Source organism: Bubalus kerabau, chromosome X (assembly GCF_029407905.1).
Source record: "Bubalus kerabau isolate K-KA32 ecotype Philippines breed swamp buffalo chromosome X, PCC_UOA_SB_1v2, whole genome shotgun sequence".
Taxonomy (NCBI): Eukaryota; Metazoa; Chordata; class Mammalia; order Artiodactyla; family Bovidae; genus Bubalus; species Bubalus kerabau.
In genome coordinates, this window is record NC_073647.1 from 106,389,864 (window position 1) to 106,412,315 (window position 22,452).

General features: G+C 41.9%; 1 protein-coding gene across 2 annotated transcripts; it reads left to right on the top strand.

The window, feature by feature from the left end:
- Positions 1-6,149: 6,149 nt before the first annotated feature.
- Positions 6,150-11,578, top strand: LOC129639645 (P antigen family member 3-like). Of its 2 annotated transcripts, none has more exons than XM_055564788.1 (5): positions 6,150-6,289; positions 7,194-7,273; positions 7,749-7,887; positions 8,294-8,419; positions 11,466-11,578. In XM_055564788.1, the coding sequence occupies exons 2-5, from the start codon at positions 7,202-7,204 to the stop codon at positions 11,486-11,488; spliced, it is 360 nt and encodes a 119-aa protein (XP_055420763.1). In that variant the 5' UTR covers positions 6,150-6,289; positions 7,194-7,201; the 3' UTR covers positions 11,489-11,578. The 2 variants fall into 2 exon arrangements, with proteins under 2 accessions (XP_055420763.1, XP_055420764.1); XM_055564789.1 differs by having other exon boundaries at positions 7,758-7,887.
- The last annotated feature ends 10,874 nt before the right edge of the window (positions 11,579-22,452 follow it).

The window sequence follows — 22,452 nt, forward strand, 5'->3', positions numbered from 1 at the left end:
ATTTCAGGCCTTTCAGGGACTCAAGAATGGAGTGTATGAGGTATGGGGGGGGGTTTTGTTTTGTTTTGTTTTGTTTTGTTTTTAGCACAGTGAGTATCCCCCTCTTCTTATGGGGATATTGTGAAGCTTAAAGGAAATATTTGGGTTTCATCATGTGCTCGTATGAAAAAGCTTAGTGAATATTCTATGTGAAGTTGGATGTCTAATGACCTCTTCATAGGATTTGCATCATGACAGGAAAGCAAGTGGTCACTGGACAGTTACAGAACATGAGTATATAAATTTTAAAAAACATTGCCCAGGGAAATTAAAAGGCCTTTTATCAAGTCTAATTCTCAATCAAATTCTGAAGATCTGAATCTGATGAAGATATGAAAATGTTAATAGTCAAATGATCATCAGTAATGCTTTATTTCTTGTGTAGTTTTCACATTTCCAGTTTTGTTGTGTTTCTTATTTCTTCCACTAATACTCATGATTGTTTATTCCAAGGGTGATGATATGGATATTTTCCGAGGTAAATCATGAGGAGATATTCAGCTGTGTTTTGGGATGGAGAGTCTGAAGACAGGGGCACAGATCAGAGATGAGACAGATCAGTTGGGATTGGGGAGGTAAAAGCATGGGGGCAGGGACAGGGGGATATGAGTACAAGCAGAAACGGAAGTGAAGAGAGACAAGAAGAAAAGCTCACCCTTCTGGATCGTGCTTAGCTCTCCATATGTACACAATGTGCATATGTACTCCATATGTACTCAAAAGTCTTTGAGTACTCATAGCAACACTGTAAGGTGAGCATTTTTAATGCTATTGTCCCTTTCTGCAGTTGAGGAGCAGAGACTCACAGACATTAATGGGTGAGCGAATCTGCACAAAGTCACCTAGCTGGCAAGAGCTGAGACAGATTGGTGCCCAGGACAGAGAGAAACAGACAGGTGTGGTATCTGACTCCCAGTCTGGAATACAGTGCAGTGTCTAGTCTACTGTGGGTCAGAAGGCAGGTCAACATGTCCATCCGCATGAAACACTACAATGGATCTGCATATGGATTGAACACAGTTTCTCCTAAGTGCATGAAAGTCCATGGGGTGTCATGTCAACATGCAAAGATCACAGAGAACAGTTCCTAGTCCATAGCAAGTTCTAAATATGTATTTGCCGTGACAGACATTAATGGAGCACCCTCATCATTCTGGAAAGTAGCATAACCATAGAAATAATATAATGATAAACAGAAAAACAAATACAATATCATGAAGACATTACCTCGCCCATCTCCTAATTTTCTTAAATGCAGATTTGACCTGAAAGGCAATAGACCATGTATTAAATTTTTTTTCTCTTAAGTGTGGCATTCTAGATAATTTCCAAATAACATTTTATTAGTATTTTAATTTGTTGTATCTTCATTGTTACATAGGCAGTTTTTCTATTATAATTGAAAGATGGACTTTCTGAAAACTCGTTCTCTTCAGGAATCTTGAGGTTTCAGCATAAAAAGTTGTATTGGTATCTGTGCCAGGTGAAAACCCAATCGGCGCACTGAAGTCAGAAGTATGATTTTTGGTACAGTAGGTAGGGGCCTGTAGGGGAGGAGAGAGGTCCTGATGGAAGGTTAGCTAAGCATGCAAGTGTTGTGAAAAAGGTCACTGACTCAATAGGCCCAAACCAAACAACAACTCACAGGTCCCTAGGAAGACACTGGTGTTCCTTCCACATAAGTGTCTGTGTTAGGACTTCCAGACCTTTGCTCTTTTGGCTCCCATGATTGGTGGGGCAGCTTGTGACACTTATAACACAGTCCTGCTTTGACTCAGGCTGTGGATGAGAGTCACAGCCTCCCCTGCAGCACCGCCCCTTTTGTGGGTGATCTGGAGCCCTTTTTGTGATGTCTGGGAGTCGACAGATTCTGACAGGAAACGAGGAAGAAAATACATAGCACAGGGGGTACATGCACCGTCCTTGATAGAGATGCAGCTGCAGCTTGTTACAGTAACCAGTTGGGGATAAGAAGAGTTGATTTGGTGACTCAGAGAAGAAATGTGGAAGTGAACTCAATGCAAAGGGAGAAAACATATTAAGAGGGGCTAAACAGCTACAACTCCCATTTCTGTAGCAGGCAGGGTGCTCCATTACTGTTGTGAGAAGGCTCCGTGCTCTGAGCTCTGGGAGGGAGTGATGAGTGTTCTAAGGACCCGCCATCAACCCTAAGCAGGGGGCGCTGAGTCTGTAAAGACATAAGTCTCAGCCTTCAGCACTGACAGACACAGAAACTTCTTAGCCCCGTTGAAAGTGGGGCTGTGGCACGTTCAGTTCAGTCCCTCAGTTGTGTCCGACTCTTTGCGACCCCATGAATCGCAGCACGTCAGGCCTCCCGGTCCATCACCAACTCCCGGAGTTCACCCAGACTCACGTCCATCGAGTCACTGATGCCATTCAGCCATCTCATCCTCTGCCTTCCCCTTCTCCTCCTGCCCCTAATCCCTTCCAGCATCAGAGTCTTTTCCAATGAGTCAACTCTTCGCATGAGGTGGCCAAAGTACTGGAGTTTTAGCTTCAGCATCATTCCTTCCAAAGAAATCCCAGGGCTGATCTCCTTCAGAATGGACTGGTTGGATCTCCTTGCAGTCCAAGGGACTCTCAAGAGTCTTCTCCAACACCACAGTTCAAAAGCATCAATTCTTTGGCGCAGGGAAAAGCAAAGGTAAGGTGGTGGTGGTTGTTCGTTTTCAATCGCTTGGTCATGTACCACTCTTTTCACGAGACCCCATGGACTGTAGCACCCCAGGCTCCTCTGTCCTCCACTATCTGCCATAGTTTGTTCAAATTCATGTCTGAGGGATTCTCAAGTGTATTCTCCAGCACCACAAACCGAAAGCGTCAATTCTTTGTCACTCAGCGTTCTTAATGATTGAACTCACACATCTGTACATGACTACTGAAAAAGCCATAGTTTTGACTATACAGACCTTTGTCTGTAAAGTGATGTCTCTGCTTTATACTATGCTGTCTAGGTTTGACATGGGCTTCCTTGGTGGCTCAGTGGTAAGGAATTCGCTTCATGGGTGTACCTATGGCTGATTCTTCTTGATGTTTGACAGTAAACAACAAAATTCTGTAAATCAATTATCCTTCAATTAAAAAATAAATTGGCAAGAAAAAAAAAAAGCATCTCCCTGCAATGCATGGGATGCAGGAGTCATGGGTTTCACCCCTGGGTTGGGAAGATGCCCTGCCATGCCCCATGGGAGGAGGGCATGGCAATCCACTAAAGTATTCTCACCTGGCAAATCCCATGGACAGTGGCACCTGGCAGGCTACGGTCCATGGGGTCGTAAAGAGTCAGTCACGACGAAGCAATGAGCATGCATGCATACTATCTTTGTCATGGTTGTTCTTCCAAGGATCAAGTGTCTTAATTTCATGGCAGCAATCACCATGCACGGTGATTTTGGAGCCTCCAAAATTAAATCTGTCCATGCATCCACTTCGCCCCTTCTGTTTTCCATGAAATGATAGGACTGGATGCCATAATCTTATATTTTTGAATGTTGACTTTTAAGCCAGGCTTTTTACTCTCCTCTTTCACCCTCATCAAGAGGTTCTTTAGATCCTCTTCAGTTCCTGCCATTAAACTGCAATGATCTGCACATCTGAGCTTCTTGATATTTCTGCCAGCAACCTTGATTCCAGCTTGTGAGTCATCCAGCCCAGCATTTCCCACGATGTGTTCTGTATGTAAGTTGAATAAGCAGGGTGACTCTATGCAACCTTGTCTTACTCCTTTCCCAATTTTGAACCAGTCCGTTGTTCCATGTTTTATTCTAACTGTTACTTCTTAACCCTCATACAGGTTTCTCAGGAGACAGGTCAGCTAGTCTGTTACTCCCATCTCTAAGAATTTTCCACAGTTTATTGTGATCCACACAGTCAGAGGCCTTGAGGTAGTCTAGTCAATGAAGCAGAAGTAGATGTGTTTCTGGAATTCCCTTGCTTTCCCTATGATCTAATGAAGGTTGCAATTTGATCTCTTGTTTCTCTGCCTCTTCAAAACCAGCTTGTATATCTGGAAGTTCTCATTCCATATACTGTTGAAGCCTAGCTTGAAGGAGTCTACTAACCGGAGGCTTCAGAAATATGGGACAATCTAAGCTTGAGAAATTGGAGGGTATGAATGAATCCCAATAAGAGAGACAAGAAGAGGATTCTCTATTTTCCATTATGTTAGCAAGCTGGGCAAGGGCTAGACCATACTTTCAAGTTCTTGTGTAGGACAGTAGCCTTTATCTAGAAAGTCATAAACAGTTCTGGAACTGTAAGAGAGGGAGGGAGAGGATGGTGAGTGGGAGACAGGCACCCTGAGTGGATGTGAAAGACCCGTTATAAGGGGGTTGACAATTAAATGGAGGGGAGCTTTGGACTACAGCAGATGTGGTGGACATGGGAAAAAGTAGATGCATTGGACATTTTCAAAGTAACATGGACAGAACTCAGCAAGAATGTTGACTTGAGGTGAAGGAGATGGAATTGTAAACCTGGTTAAGACCAAGTTTCTGTGTCCTGTCATAAGGGTACAAAGGTGTCATGGGGAATCCTGGAAGTTGGCCAGGTCTGGGAAGAATTTCAAATAAGATTTTTATGTATATGAGCTCAAGGTCTAGATGGATACAATAACCAGTATTTACATACTTAAAAGATCCTTTTTTAAAAAAGTGAGAAGTATTGAGATATAATTTATATACAATAGAAGTAAATGCTTTAAAACATTACCGTTTGTCAAGTTTTGACATATGCATACCATTGTGTAAATGCTACCACAAAAAAATGTAGAAAACGTCCCATTGGTTTGAAAATGCTCCCTTGGGTTATTTGCATTCAGACTCCTTCCTCCACTCCTATACCCTGGAAACCACCGATATCTTTCTCTGCCTATAGTTGTGCTTTTCCAGAAATCCATTGACATGAAATTATATAATACATAGCTTTCTGTGTCTGACATCTCTCATTGGCACAGCTGAGATGCATCCTTGCTGTTACACGCATTAGTAGTTCCTTTTTAAATGACTGTGTAGTGTTCTTTTGTACGAGTATACTCTTTTGTTTTTCTTTCATCTTTATACCAGTTGTTGAATAGTTGGGCTGTTTCTAGTTTTGGCTATTAGGAGTACATGAGTAGAATATTTGAGTAAAGGTCCTTGTGTGAACATGTTTTCCTTTCTCTTGGGTAAAATTGGGTAAAATTAAAACTCCTAGTAAGTACAAAAATTCCTGCTATAATAGAAAAAGAAGAATGTGCTACTGGAGAAGAGTGCAGAAATAGCTACAGAAGGAATGAAAAGGCTAAGCCAAATTGGAAACAACACCGAGCTGTGGATGTGTCTGGTGGTGAAAGTAAAGTCCGATGCTAAAAGGACAATACTGTATAAGAATCAGAGGTATATTCAGAGAAACTAGTTACCAGTTCAGAGATTTAAATGTGCAGTGCACCAAGCAAAAAGTGGAAACAGAGGCATCTATTTATGTACTTATTCCATGGAAGTGAGTAAAGCCATTGGGAGTATGATGGAAAACCCAGAAGCAGAGAAGGAAATGCTTCATCAGAGCATGTATAAAAATAGGTATTAAAAAATGTAATATCTATTTCTGTCATGACTGTCTTTCTGAGACACATTCTCCACTAAGGGTAACCTGGGACTACCTATCTCCAAAGATTGTGGATGCATAAGAAAGACGGCACTGGAAGGAAAAAAATATAGTCTTCAAGCCCCTTTCTCATCCTCCAGAGACCCTGCGGTTCCAGGACTCCACCTCAATGGCAGGAAAACAGCAACCTGCACTGCTGCTGCTAAGTCACTTGAGTCGTGTCCGACCCTGTGTGACCCCATAGACGGCAGCCCACCAGGCTCCCCCGTCCCTGGGATTCTCCAGGCAAGAACACTGGAGTGGGTTGCCATTTCCTTCTCTGATGCATGAGAGTAAAAAATGAAAGTGAAGTTGCTCAGTCGTGTCCGACTCTTAGCGACCCCATGGACTGTGTAGTCCACCAGGCTCCTCCATCCATGGGATTTTCCAGGCAAGAGTACTGGAGTGGGGTGCCATTGCCTTTTCCAGCAACCTGCACTGCACACGCCCAACTCAGTGAGCATGCGCAGTGTGTGCCCACGCATCCGTTGCTGCGCATGCGCCTTGGTGCGCATACGCCTTCCTGAGCGTTCTGTGAGGAGCGTTGGGCCTGAGACGGGTCTGTTTATTCAGTCCCGGTTCTTTCTCACTACTTGAGACTCACGAGGTAGGTTAACAGATCTGTCCTGTCTGGAGTTTAAGTGTGTGTGCATGTGAGGGGGAGCCAGCAAGTTTCGCGCGGGTCGGGCAGTGCGATCTAGGGCCCTTGAGGAGGAAGGCCCTCAAGGTAGTCATCTTTCTCCTCACAAGTGTTGCGACGCCATACTTCTTGCCTTGGTGGCCGGAGAGGAAGGGCAGTGGGCAGAGGAGGGCAGGGGGTAGGATGATGGTCGGGGGAGACGTGGGGGTGCTATTTGAGATATCTGGTTCACTGGGGCCCTGGAACTGACTACAGAGCACAGAATCTGGGGCCGGCAGTGGGACCTGGGCAGGGGCAGGGTGGGCGATCTAAGGAAAGGCCTGGAAACCGGACCGCAGTGGGGTTGTGACTGTATCGCGGGTTTTGTGGTAAGGTGCCAAGAGAGAAGTGGACCGGTTGCTCTGTATGCAGCCTCACCTCAGCCCCAGACACTGAGAAAATCGCCATAGTCAGGCTGTAAAGACTGAGCCTTTCTTCGTGTGCCAACTGAATTCCAAGGGAGTTGGGGAAAATAGGTCTGGTGAATAGGAGTGTGACATGAGCAGTAGTCCTGAGGTTTTGAATTCCTAGCAGTATTTCACTAAAAATCTTCATGATGGAGAATTCTGTTGTGAAATCAAACGTCCTCCCGAAAATTCAGCCTTCTTGTGTACCTTCAGGTGATTTCTCTGCCAGCTTCGCAAAGACACAAATGGCTTTGCAAGCGACTGTATTTGGTGTAATTGAAATGTATGTACACTCATACTTAACCAGAGTTTTCTTTTGAAAGTATTCTCACATTAAAAAAAATAAGTCAACATATGGTCATAAAGGGATCAAATATAGCTGTACTCTTAAATACATTTTCTAAATCACCATATTCTGCTTTCAGGGAGAAATATGAATGGGCAAGTGGCATCAAAATTGGTACCTACAAATCAAGATTGCTCCCAGGTGGATGAACCTGTGGTTGTGAGTACCTTACCATTTGATGTTTTCTACTAGCACAAGTTTATTTTTGAGAAAATGATGTTCAGTAGTACAGATGCAGTGATAAAGGTCTTCCATGCTGATAAAGGGTGACACTTTGTCTTAGGAAGGAACATTGATCCAGATATATTATAGTATGGCATTGCCTGGATGAGTATACTGTTAAATTCCCTGGAAATGTGCCCAGTGACTCCCTCTTCCTGCTTATTAACAACAGACTGCATGCTTCCATCCCAACATAGATTTAAATAACTTCCAAAGTCTTTCTGGGTAACTCTTATGGGAGCTAACTCTTCTCTGTGGGAAGAGTAACTTTATTAAAAGTAAGTACATAGAATTGTGTTGGGAAAATGTTGTTAGGTTTACTTATGCTCAGATATATCTATGTATTATGTATATTTATGCTATTAGATGTATTAACAACAAAAAGTTTTTATTTGCATGCACACTGTACTAGGACCAGCAGCCCAGGGTTGAGCAACCTCAACAAGAGGAACCACCAGCTGAGATTCAGGATATCACACCTGGAAAGGAGGAAGTACATGGAGAGGATCCAGTGAATCGTGATGAAGAAGAGGAGAAGGATCCCTTTGAAGGTAAAGTGTATCTGTGAGTCATGCCTTAAGACATAACCAGTAAGAAGAGGAAAGGAAACATTAGAAAAGGACTTCAGACAGTTCCTAAAAAACTGAGGAGATTATAGTTTGCAGGTTAGTGTGGTCGCTCAAATTTTCCCTTGTTTTCAAGACAAAGAGAAGGGGGCAACTAAGGTGTCTGAGGACAACCCTGGGAAAGGAAAATGGTGATAGCGTTCGGAAAATTCTGCTTTCCTTTTTCTCCAGCAAAGCATTCCCGGAATAATGCTCGTGGGGTTCTTATTCATCACATTTTTAGCATACTAACCTAAGGCTTTTAATTCATAGCACCGAGGGAATGAATATCATCATTCCCTTGTTTATACTGTATGCTTTACAGCTGAATTGATGCTTTTTTTTTTTTAAGATTCTGGCCTGGAAGCTGATCTCCAGAAATTGGCTGAGGCAAAGACTGGGGGTGAAGGTGGAGATGGTCCTGATGTCAGGGAGGAGTTTGCATCAAATACAGAGCCTGTTGAAATGCCAGAAGCAGGTATGTCATCCATTCAGAAAGTAATTTATGTGGTTTCTGTTTTTCAGAATATTATATCTTTACTAATATAGAGGGAACATTACTATTATTTTAATAATAGAGTTCACATATTCTTTGAAAGATAGTTCAGACCCCAGATGCCTGAGTGCCTGACTTACAGACTTTCAAATAAAGAAGCAGACAGGATCAAAGCCATATCGAATTGAAACTAGGAAACCGTTTTCTTCTCTTGAGTATAAGTACTTTAAGCAACAGCTAATAATTTTCAGGTTCTTTTATAATTTCTGCTTGTAGCAAATATGGAATGCATTTGTAATAAATATCAGTTTATTTGAAATATGCTTAGGCATCCAAGTAGGTTCTAGTACCAGCTTTAGCATAATGTGTGTGATTCTGTGAAATCCCTTAACTTCTAAACTCAACTTTATCCATGTAAGTTGTGAATTCAGAACAGATACACGAAAATGCTGGTTTTTCAGTGCTAATTTTTGCATTCTCTGATTCTCTTTGATGGAACGCATACAAGAATACTCTGTTTTGTATGATGTATTTATCATAAAATAACATCTTGAGTCAAATTATAACAGGGGGATTGAGATTTCATTTTCTGATGGGGGACACATGTACGCCTGTGGCTGATTCATGTCAATGTATGGCAAAAACCACCAGACTATTGTAATTAGCCTCCAATTAAAATCAATTAATTAATTTTTTAAAAAAGAAAATGAGCACCCAGAGGGAGGGTATGGGGAGGGAGGAGGAAATAAAATTAAAAAAAAAAAAAAGAAAATGAGCCAACATTCTGCTTGATATTTGTTAAATTCGCTCAAATTCTAAATTCTCTAGTTCTTAAAAAAACAGTTGCATTTTAAATCCTTTCCCCAGGGAATCATGAAATGACTGAATAATAAAATGGCCAAAGACAGTCTAGTTTCCTATTTCTGTGGCTGATCAAGTTGACAGAGTGCATTTAGTCAGTGATATTCAAGGCAGGTGTGAGTAAGATACATATGCTAACCACACTACCTGCCCCCAGGTTTGGTCTTTTTTTGTGGAGAGAAGTTGCTTATTTTAATTGGAGGATCATTACTTTACAGTACTATGATGGTTTTGCCATACACCCCACTGTCGCTCTTACAGAACTAATAAAAAGCTGAGCCTCATGATATAATCGTCTCTAACCATATCAAGTATGTTATTTTTCTTCTTTGATACATGAGTTTAAAAAGTTTTGAAGGCCAAAGATTATAACTCTAGTTCTTCCCGCATAATCAACTTGGTATCTTTCACATACGTGTTTTCCAAACTGATGACAATGAATTGCATGGTTCTGATTTTAAAGGAAGAACTTCATAGTTAGGGAAGAATTTACTGTGTATTAGCCTTCAAAATATTTTCACTTTACATTTTTTTTTCCAATCCATTAGAAAAATTAGATGAAAATACAACTTTCAGACTACTTTCAAGTAACTACAGAAAATGATTAAAATGTTCTCATAGAAAAATCTTAGTCTAAATATGTGTGTATTTAAAAAGAAAAATACATAAATTACAAGGTACATAAATATAAAATCCTACATCCAACATAAAAGGTAAGAAAAAGAACAACAGAATAAACCTAAGGGAAAAAGGAAAAGATACTTAATAAAAGACAGGTATGAATTGTTAGGAAGAGGAAAATAAACTCAACTAATAAATAAAGACAATGTGTTAGTTTACATAATTTTTTAATATATATATATACACACACACATATTTTTTAATATTCTTTTCCATTGTCATTTATCACAAGAGATTGGACATTAGTTCCCTGTGCTATATAATAGGACCTTGTTGTTTTTCCATTCTGAATGTAATAGTTTGTATCTGCCAACCCCAAACTGCCAGTCCATTCTTCTCAGTTTACATAATTCTGAAGCAAATGGACAAAGCCCAAGTACACATAATTAGAAATATGAACAAGACACTAACAGTATATTACAGAATTAAAACAGGGTATAATCTGGCGCTCAAATATTTTCAGAATATTGATGAAATAGTAGGGTAGAAAAACAAATATTTAACATACTCCACAGTAACTAAATAACTAAACATCACAAATACCATGGATGAACTTTTGAAATTGGTCAGAGTTTTCTCTCAAAAGCCATTATCATTTAGAAACCAAAAAATCTGCTTTTCCAGATTTTCTTTCTCTCTTCCTGCTTGCTTTTCTCTCTCACTCATACTCCCTCTTGCTCTCCCTTTTCTTCTCTCCTTTCTTTCTTTCCTTTTTTTTCTTTGGTGTGGCTGTGAGAAACAGTGCTATCTCTGCTTCACATTTTGATGTCACCATGTCGCCAGTGATAGTAATGGCTTAAAATTAGTGTCACCATATAATGTATTATAGCAACTGGAATGCTTTCCAGGGAGAAAAGAAACATTTAGAATTACCTGAGGGCCACAAGTAAAAAGGGGGACACATGTTTAACCGACTTAAAACAACCATATCAACCATTTAGAACAAATGAAAATGTCTACACTTTTCCACAGTAGAGAAGAAAAAATGTAATACTGGCCTTTTTATTTACTTCACATAAGCAGTAACAGAGATAACAACTGTTTAGCTATCCTATATTCAGAATATTATTTCAAACCAGTGCATTTAAATGATACTTTTTTGGGATTTTTTGTTTCAGTTTTTGTGTATTTTGTTTTTCTTAGGGTGTTTTTTGTTGTTAGATATTTTACTGAATGTGTACACAGTTTTGCCTTCTACTGAAAACTACCTTCTGATAGGTTCCATTGATTTCATTTGTTCTGAACTCAGTGTCCTTATTTTCTTGTATAACTAGGAAGAGTAGTGTGTTTTTAAAAAAACTGGTAATATGCTTGAAAAGTCTATAAAATCTCTAGAGAGGATTAACTGAAGGTAAGCCAAAGGGTCGCCCTTAGTGTTCCTGTTTTAGTCCATTTTATAAAACTACAACTGCAGTGAACTTTGTATACCTCTCCTGTCATCAAAATAAAGTTCTGCTAAGTAACTTTTTAAATGTTTATATTATAGGTGAAGGGCAGCCATTTGCTTGAAAGAAGATAAACTGAAACCATCTATGCTGTTCTTATGTTGTGTATTTGACTGTTAAAGTTCTGTCAATAAAGTTTCGTATTCTACTTGCACATTTTTTGTTAAATTTATCCCTGGGTATCTAATGTTATTGAAAATTGATGGTTTGTGATTTTTATTGTCTAGTTGAGGATGTATGTAGAGAGAGAATGTCTGCATATAGATTTTCTGTCCAACAATTCCTCTAAATATGCATATTAATTCCACAAATTTAGATGTAGATTATTTTTGCTTTTCAAAAGATACAATTATATTTGAATATCAACAGTTTGTACTGGCTTAAATCTTAAACCCTTCCTCATTTTGCAGCATTGAACAAATGTGGCCAGAATATTCTTGACTAAAGTAGGTGCTAATCGGCATTTATCCGAATAGGAAATGAAAAATCTTCTCCATTTCAACCTGTTTACATTGCTTTTTTGTAGATATACTTTATCAGAGTAAGTACCATTCTATTCCTAGTTTGCTGTCTTGAATATAGATTAATTTTCATCAAACACTTATACTGCATCAATTATGATGATCATAGAATTGTCTTCCCTCCATTTTTCTGTTAATGTGGTGAATTGCACTGGTAACCTTATACATGTAAACCACCCTTGCACTTCTAGGGTTAAAAAAATTGGGTCATAACATATTCTTTATGTGTAGTCTACATGTTAATGCATATACATACATATATATACCCACACATAAAAAATTCATAAAAGCCTTTGGTCTTCTCTTGAATAAATGGGTTTACAAAATGTGCCACCCATATCTCATACGGTGTCCCTGATGAAAGCATTGACAGAGAAACATTTTTAAAAATGTAATATGTTTGTACTGCCCTATAGAGAAATGGAATGCCAAAGCCATTGTTAAAGGTTGCAGGGAGACAGGAAAAAAACTGCTGTCAAATTCCATGGCAAATAGCACAGCATATCTTTCACACATTTCTGACTTGCCTTCCAAGTTTTTTTGGGTGCAGGGAGAGAGCAGTCAGAAACATCTTTTCTTCTCCATGACGTCCTCCATTGGCTTGATAGTCACCAGATCTCAAAAGCCCTCTAGTTGTCTGTGTGTGTGTGTGTGTGAATCACTCAGTCCTGTCTGACTCTTTGCGACCCCACGAACTGTAGCCCACCAGACTTCTCTGTCCATGGAATTCTCCAGGCAAGAATACTGGAGTGGATTGCCATTCCCTTCTCCAGAGGATCTTCCCAGCCCAGGGATCGAACCCTGGTCTCCTGCAGATTCTTTACCGTTTGAGCTACAGGGAAGTCCTCCAGCTGTCTGATTCCTCCCTTATATCCTTATTATTAACATAATAACGAAACGCTTACATCTCTGAGCCCCCGTCTGCATCGTAATGCACCAAAAAAATATATTTCTGCAACAAAGGACCTATTCAGAATTCACTGTGCTTAGCGAATAACAGGGGATTATAAATAGCAGCTGTTGTGCCCTTACAGAGGTATGAAAATCAAGGTCCAAAAGGACTGAAAATGGGAGGTTCAAATCTACCTCAAATTTAAGACAAATTGAGACTTAGAGTATCCCATGTTACCAAAAAGTATGTGAAAAAGCCCCTAGGTCATGGAGCTGCCTGACAAGATTAGATCCTAGCTAGAAGAAAAGGGAAAGGAATAAGGGGAACTTCCTGAGACAAAATGACTTGAGTTTTATCTGCTCTGTCTCCTTATTGGCTATGACATGACATAACTGGGCTTCCCTGGTGGCTCAGACGGTAAAGAATCCGCCTGCAGTGCTGGAGACCTGGGTTTGATCCCTGTGTTGGGAAGATCTCCTGAGGAGGCCACGGCAACCCACTCCAGTATTCTTGCCTGAGGAATCCCCATGGATAGAGGTGCCTGATGGACTACAGTACATGGGGTCGCAAAGAGTTGGACAATACTGAGCGACTAAGCACAGCACTTGACATAACTAAGAGTATCAATACTGGTTCTGACACGCAACTGTGTGAAGGTGAGAAAGGTATTTGCATCCTTTGGATCTGTTTCCCCATTTCTAAAATGGAAATGACAGTTTTACACTAAATATTTGTTATGAAGAATAAACAAGATAATGTGAAATAGGCATTATACTGCAAATGGATTGGGCTTATTCTACTCCATTTTTTCATTTAAACATTTACCTTTACAATTAACAGTTCTCTCACAAGTGATACAGATTTTGAATTTCAAGTCGACTATAAGGTTAACTTTTAAAACGAATTGGACTTCAGAAACATATTTTGTCTAAATAAATATTGATTTAGGCAATATATTTATTTATATTAGCAGATTAAATAGCTGGTATCAGATATGGCATCCATTCTAAGGTGGGTTTGTTAATGAGGACTGCAAAGCTACCCTAAGTCATAGTATGTAGTGAAAACTGTGCTCCTTGCTTTGTGTGATGACAAAATAAGCCAATATTCTGGTTACACAACATCACACAACACCAGACTCCTGTCACGTAGTCAGGCAGCCAGTCCCTAAGTCACAGCGCAGGAGCTACAGGGCCTCAGGGTACCACTGCAGTTGTTAGTTTGGCTTGTCACCTTCTACAGGCTTGGCCAGTAAGGAGACAATGAACCCGAACGGATTCAGATTCTAACTTACAGACAGTACAGAAGCAATATGACCCTGGTGTCAGTTGCCTTGTCCCTAGTCCCATGGTTTGCCACTGAACTGGAAGGCCTCAGTAACAGGCACTACAGGTGGTGGGTCTCTGCCAGGAAGGAGTCTGCAGTTGTGCCCTATGGCACTGAGCAGCTCTGTAGTCCACAGCTGTACTCTCAGCTGGGGCTAGGGAAACCATCCTATGTTCAACTGAAACCATTGGTGGATGAGTAACAACTTTGTGTCACCTCCTGCTGGATAAGGAGGCAGGTGAGAAATGGCCTCATAGCAGCTCTTCATCAGGCTGCTTATCTCCCCTTGCTGCAAGAGCAGTCAAGAGGTTCTCTGCCAAGATTCAAGTCAGCCTGCAGTTTAGCCTTGCCTATGTAGCCTAAGTAAGGACATGCAAGGGCACCAGGGCATGAAGACAGAGCCACACCCCTACAGTGTCTGGAACAAGACACAAGGCTTTATGTATGGTGCTACAAATATGACACCTATAATACTGATTCCTACATGGAGGAGATGCTTTTCCTGTCAGTCATTAAAAATATTCCTTCATTTAGTACACACATATTGATTACTAGCATGTTTCGGGATGTATCTGCAATGCTTGAAATAACAAGACCAGTGATATAAGGTGGATGATGGGAATATCACACTGGTGGACCAGACACATGAACAGAAAAGAAGTGCAAAGGAGAAACACAGGGAATGGACCTAAGTGGGGAAAAAAAACAGTGAGTGGGGTGGCCAAGAAGCAGGAGGAAAGCTAGAAGATAAGGTTCATTCTAAGAATGAAAGAGGTTATATATAACACAGTCGTGCTTTGACCCAGGCTTTGGATCAGAGTCACAACCTCCCCTGCATCACTGCCCCTTTTGAGGGTGGTGTCTGGGAGTCTAGAGATTCTGAAGGGAAAGGAGAAAGAAAATACATACTGCAGGGGATACACGCACCCGCCCTGATAGAGATGCAGGTGCAGCTTTTTACAGTAACCAGTTGGGGATAAGCAGAGTTGGATTCGGTGACTCAAGAAGAAATGTGCAAATGAATGTAAAGGGAGAAAACACATGGAGAAGGGGTAAACAGCTCCAACTCCCATTTATGTACCAGGGTAGGTCCTCCATTACTGTTGTGAGAAGGCTCCCTGGTCTGAGCTCTGGGATGGTGTGATGAGCATTCTAAGGACCCACCATCACCTAAGCAGGGGGCACTGAGTGTGTGAAGACATAAGTGTCAGCCTTTACCACTGACAGACACAGAAAGCTTCTTAGCCCTGCTGAGAGTGGGGCGGTGGCACCTTGGGGAAGCTGAAAGGTAAGGTGGAGGTGGTGGTCATTGTTCAGTCGCTCAGTCGTGTGCAACTATTTACAACTCCATGGCCTTCAGCATGCCAGGCTCCTCTGTCCTACACTATCTCCCTGAGTTTGATCAAATTAATGTCCATTGTGTTGGTGATGCTATCTAATTATCTCACCCTCTGTCACCCCCTTCTCCTCCTGCCGTCAATCTTTTTGCATCAGGGTCCTTTCCAATGAGTCAGCTATTTGCATCAGGTGGCCAAAGTATTGCAGCTTCAGCATCAGTTCTTCCAGTGAATATTCAGAGTTCATTTCCTTTAGGATTGGCAGGTTTGTTCTCCTTGCTGTCCAAGGGATTCTCAAGGCTCATCTCTAGCACCACAATTCGAAAGCATCAATTCTTTGGCACTCAGCCTTCTTAACGATCTAACTCACTCATCTGTACATCACTACTGGAAAAACTGTAGTTTTGACTCTACAGACCTTTGTCAGCAAAGTGATGTCTCTGCTTTTTAATATGTTGTCTAAGTTTGTCATGGGCTTCCCCGGGGGCTGAGCGGTAAAGCATCTGTTTGTAATGCAACACACTTAGGAGATATGGTTTCAATCCCTGGGTTAGGAAGATCCCCTGGAGGAGGGCATGGCAATCGACTCCAGTATTCTTGTGTGGAGAATCCCCTGGACAGAGGAGCCTGATGGGCCTCAGTCCATGGGGTTGTAAAGAGCCGGACACTACTGAAGTACCTGAGAATTCATGTAATCTAGGTTTGTCATAGCTTTCCTTCCAAGGAGCAAGTGTCTTAATTTCATGGCTGCAATCACCATCTGCAGTGATTTTGGAGCCCAAGAAAATGAAATCTGTCACTGCTTCCTCTTCAGTGCAGTTCAGTCACTCAGTCATGTCTGACTCTCTGTGACCCCATGAACCGCAGCACGCCAGGCCTCCGTGTCCATCACCAACTCCCAGAGTTCTCCCAAACTCATGTCCATTGAGTCAGTGATGCCATCCAACCATCTGATCCTCTGTTGTCGCCCTCTCCTGCCCTCAATCTTTCCCAGCATCAGGGTCTTTTCAAATGAGTCAGCTCTTCGCCTCAGGTGGCCAAAGTATTGGAGTTTCAGCTTCAACATCAGCCCTTCCAATGAACACCCAGGACTGATCTCCCTTAGGATGGACTGCTTCCACTTAACCCCCTTCTATTTGCCATGAAGTGATAGGACCAGATGTCATGATCTTAGTGTTTTAATAGTTGAGTTTTAAGCCAGTTTTTTCACTCTCCTGTTTTGAACATTATCAAAAGGTTTTTTAGTTGCTCTTCACTTTGTGCCATTAGAGTGGTATCATCTGTGTATCTGAGCTTGTCAATATTTCTCCCGGCAATCTTGATTCCAGCTTGTGCGTCATCCAGTCTGGTATTTTGCGGGCTGTACTCTGCATATAAGTTAAATAAGCAGCATGACAATATACAGCCTTGTCGTACTCCTTCCCCAATTATGAAGCAGTCATTTTGTTCCAACTCTGGTTCTAACGGTTGCTTCTTGACCCACATACTGGTTTCTCAGGAGACAGGTCGAGTAGTCTGGTACTGCCCTCTGTTTAAGAATTTTCTGTAGTTTGTTGTGAGCCACGCAGTCAGAGGTCTTAGCATAGTCAATGACATAGAATTAAATGTTTTTCTGGAATTCCCTTGCTTTCCCCATGATCTAACGGATGTTGGCAATTTGATCTTTGGTTGTTTTGCCTTCTCGAAACCTAAGTGGTATATCTGAAAGTGAAGCCTAGCTTGAAGGAGTTTACTAACCAGGAGGCTTCAGAGATTGAGGACAATCTAAGTAGAGAAGCTTAGGAAATGGAAGGTGTGAAGGAACCCTGATAAGAGAGACAAGAAAAGGAAGCTCTCCTTTCGATGTTGGTAGCAAAGTGGGCAGAGGCTAGACCATGCCTTTAAGTCCTTGTATATGAGAGTAGCCTTTATCTAAAAAGTCATAGACAGTTTTGCAACTGTAAGAGAGGGAGGAAGAGGGCGGGAAGAGGGAAACAGACATGCTGAGTGGATATGAGAGACCTGTTAGAAGGGGGTTGACAATTAAATGGAGGGAGGCTTTGGACTAGAGCAGATGTGGTGGACATGGGAAAATGTAGACACATTAGACGTTTGCGAAGTAAAATGGACAGAACTGAGAAAGAATTTGGACTTGAGGTGAAGGAGAGGGAATTGTCAGCATGGTTTAGACCAAGTTTCTGTGTCCTGTCATAAGAGTACAAAGGTGTTATGGGGAATCCTGGAAGTTGGCCAGGACTCAGAAGAATTCCAAAATACGATTTTTATGTTTTTGAGCTCATGGTCTAGATGGATACAATAACCAATACTTAAATATTTAAAATTTCCTTTTTCTTTAAAAAAAGTATTGAGGTATAATTTATATACAATAAAAGCCAACACTTTAACGTATTACCGTTTGTAGATTGTTTTTTACATTTTTTAATTATTATTTTTTTTGACAAATGTATACCGTGGTGTAAATGGTACCACAATAAAAATGTAGAAAATGTCTGATAGTTCATAAATTCTCCCTTGCACTATTTGCCATCAGACTCCTTCCTCCACTCCTATACCCTGGCAACCACGGATACATTTCTGTGCCAACAGTTGTGCTGCTTCCAGAAATCCATTGACATGAAATCATATAATATGTAGCCTTCTGTGTCTGGTTTCTCTCATTTGCACAGTTGAGATGCATCCTTGGTGTTACATGCATTAGTTGTTCCCTTTTTTTTTTTTTATTGCCGTGTAGTGTTCCTTTGTTGGACTGTTTCTGGGTTTGTCTATTAGGAATACACGTGAGGAATATTTGAGTGCAGGTGTTTGTGTGGGCATGTTTTCATTTCTCTTGGGTAAAATTGTCTAGGAGTAGAATTGCTGGGTCATATAAGGCTTCCCAGGTGGCGCTAGTGGTAAAGAACCCATCTGCCAATGCAGGAGACTCAGGTTCGATCCCTCGGTCTGGAAGATCCCCTGGAGTAGGAAATAACAACCCGTTCCAGTATTCTTGCCTGGAGAATTCCATGAAGAGGGGTCATGGCGAGTTACAGTCCATGGGGCCCCAGAGAGTTGAACATGACTGAGCGACTGAACACACACACACACACACACACACACACACACACACACGGTAATTTATCTATCTTAGAATCTAAACTGTGTCCTCTTTAGGCAACAAACAGTTGGATTTTTTTTTAAAAAAAGAAAACTCGTCTCTCAACGTCTGCCTTCTGGTTGGATTGTTTTATCTATTCACATTTAATGTTGATACAGACTTACATCTGCCAATATATATTTCTGTCTCATGTCGTTTTGTTCTATGGACCTCATTTTACTGCTTTCTTTTGCATTTAATGGATATTTTATAATGCAGCATTTTAAACTCTTTACAGATTTTTCCACTACCTTATGAACGTTCCCCTTAGCACTGCTTTTACAGTGTCCCATAGGTTTTGGGTTGTTGTGTTTTTATTTTTATTCGTTTCTATGCATATTTTGATTTCTTTTTTGATTTGTTCTGTGATTTGTTGGTTATTCAGCAGCGTGCTCTTCAGCCTCCATATGTTGGAAGTTTTAATAGTTTTTCTCCTGTAATTGACATCTAATCTTACTGCATTGTGGTCAGAAAAGATGCTTGGAATGACTTCTATTGTTTTGAATTTACCAAGGATAGATTTATGGCCCAGGATGTGATCTATCATGGAGAATGTTCCATGTTCACTTGAGAGAAAGGTGAAATTCATTATTTTGGGGTGAAATGTCCTATAGATATCAATTCTGTCCTCTACCTCACTTATCCTACCTTCTGCCTCCGTTATTCTCCTCTTGGTTCCCTCCAGAATGTTTTTGATCTCATTTATTGCATTATTTCGGAGAAGGCAATGGCACCCCACTCCAGTACTCTTGCCTGGAAAATCCCATGGGTGGAGGAGCCTGGTGGGCTGCAGTCCATGGGGTCGCTAAGAGTCGGACACGACTGAGTGCCCTCACTTTCACTTTTCACTTCCATGCATTGGAGAAGGACATGGCAACCCACTCCAGTGTTCTTGCCTGGTGAATCCCAGGGACGGGTGAACCTGGTGGGCTGCCATCTCTGGGGTCGCACATAGCCGGACATGACTGAAGCGACAAAGCAGCATTGCATTCCATTGCATTGTTCATTATATATTAATTCTTTTTTATTTCTTCTAGGTCCTTGTTAAAGATTTCTTGCATCTTCTTGATCCTTGTCTCCAGGCTATTTATCTGTAACTCCATTTTGTTTTCAAGATTTTGGATCATTTTCACTATCAGTATTCAGAATTCTTTTATCAGGTAGATTCCCTATCTCTTCTTCTTTTGTTTGGTTTGGTGGGCATTTATCCTGTTCCTTTCCCTGCTGGGTATTTCTCTGCCTTTTCATCTTGTTTAGATTGCTATGCTTGGGGTGGCCTTTCCGTATTATGGCAGTTTGTGGTTCCTCTTTATTGTGGAGGTTCCTCACTGTGGGTGGGGTTGGACGGGTGGCTTGTCAAGGTTTCCTGCCTAGGGAAGCTTGTGTCAGTGTTCTGATGGGTGGAGCTTGATTGCTTCTCTCTGGAGTGCACTGAAGTGTCCAGTAATGGCTTTTGAGATGTCAGTGGGTTTGGTGTGACTTTGGGCAGCCTGTATATTGAAGCTCAGGGCTAAGTTCCTGTGTTGCTTGAGAATTTGCCTGGTATGTCTTGCTCTGGAACTTGTTGGCCATTGGGTGGTGTTGGTTTCAGTGTAGGTATGGAACCGTTTGAGGAGCACCTACTCATTAATGCTCCCTGGAGTCAGGAGTTCTCTGGTGTTCTCAGGATTTGGACTTAAGCCTCCTGCCTCTGGTTTCCAGTCTTATTCTTACTGTAGCCTCAAGACTTCTCCATCTATACAGCACCGATGATAAAACATCTAGGTTAATGATGGAAAGTTTCTCCATAGTGAGGGACACCTGGAGAGGTACACAGACTTACATGGAGAAGAGAAGAGGGAGGAGGGAGATAGAGGTGACCAGGAGGATAAGAGGGGAAATCAAAAGGAGAGAGAGTAAGCTAGCCAGTAATCACTTCCCTATGTGCTCTCCACAGTCTGGATCCCTCAGAGATGTTCACAGAGTTAGAGGAGATAAGAGTGAGGAAGGAGACAGAGGTTGCCAAGAGGATAAAAGGCAGAATCAAAAGTAGACAGACAGATCTAGCCAGTAATCTGTTCCCTAGGTGTTCTCCACAGCCTGGAACACACAAAGAGATTCACAGAGTTCGGTAGAAAAGAGCGGGGGGGTGGGGGGGGAGGAAATAGAGGTGACCTGGTGGAGAAAAAGGAGAGTCCAAAGGGGGAGAGAGCAATCCAGCGAGTGATCTCGCTCCCAAGTAAATGGGTACTGAAGACTGGGTTCTTAATGGTAAAAAATTGATAACAAATACCAAAAAGCAAAGATTAAAAATCTAGAGTAGAGGTTAAATTCTCAAAAATACAATATTAAAGAAAAAAACAAAGTCACAGAAATTATAATATATATATATATATATATAAAGTTTGTTTTAAAAATACGGTCTTTCTTTTTTTGCAACAGAATAGTAGGTTATACTGGAGAAGGCAATGGCACCCCACTCCAGTACTTTTGCCTAGAAAATCCCATGGATGGAGGAGCCTGGTAGGCTGCGGTCCATGGGGTCGCTAGAGTCGGACATGACTGAAGGGACTTAGCAGTAGCAGTAGGTTATAAAAATGAAAATTAAAGGAATAATAGAGGACTTAAAATTTTAAAAAAATTAAAAATGATAATAGTAAAAATATATCTAGGACGTTCTCTGGTGTTGTTGTGGACAGTGTGGGGTCAGTTCATTTTCAGATACTTCCTTCATCCGGCTTATACTTCTCAAGATCTATAGGCCCCTTTCTGTGTAGTCAGTGCTAACTACAGGGTTTTAATCTATTGCACCTGTCACTTCCAAAGTGGTTCCCTCTGTTTACTTTAGCTTCTGTTTGCTGGCCTCTTCAGTGTCTAATTTCCGCCCTGACACAAGGGGGCGGTGGTGGTCACTTTTTCAGGCTTACTTGTTCAGTCGTGCTGCGGGGAGGGAGGAACACTGCAAACAAATATCACTGGCTTGTGTGGGGAGTGCGCACAGTGTCTAGGCCACACTGGGTTTGTCCCCACCGATGGGGTGTATGCTTTCCCAGTCTACACTGTTTAGGCTCTAGGTTGCTCTGCTGGGAACTGTCTGAGGTGGGCCCTGGGTTTCATGCACATCCCAGGTCGAAGCCGCTCAGGTTCCAGTTCTCGGGTACTTCACAAAGGCGTAGACTTGGTTGGGCCTGTGTTTTGTACCCTTCCCCGGTCCGAGCAGCTCAGGTGACCAGATGCTTGGCAAGCGCAGTCGCCCCCAGTTGGGGGCTGTGTCTTATTGCCTCCCCCTTCCCAGCTGCTCGGTTTTCTGGGTGTACAACTCGGCGTGCCTTCTCAGGTATGCCGTGTGTCTCTTCTGGGGAGCTGATCTCTGGCTGCGACCCTCCCAGTGGATGTCAAAGGTCCAGAATCCCAAGAAGTCTTGGTTAGCAATAAAGCCTGCTTACAGTTTGGTAGATGATGCCTCTCTGGGGCCGCGATTGCCCACTTCCAGCTCTGGTTGCCCTCTCCTGCCTGTCTCCGGCAGGGCATGGGCCAGTCCGCAGCCAGCTAGCTCTGCTCAGTCCTTTGTTCTGTGAACAGGCCTGGTGGTGTCTTAGGTTAGGGCTTTTCGTGGGATAGCTATCCCACAGTCTGGATTGCTATCTCAAGTTAGTTCCCTCAGATTGCCCTCGGGTCATTCAGGCCCGGCCCTTACCCTAAGCAATGCAGCCCGCCAGTTCCCGCTTGCTAGTGGCGGATGCAAGCGTCTGCGCTGCTTCTCCGCTGGGAGTTGCCTTTAGGCAGGTAATCTGTGGGTTTTAATTATTTAATTATTTTTCCTCCCGGTTATGTTGCCCT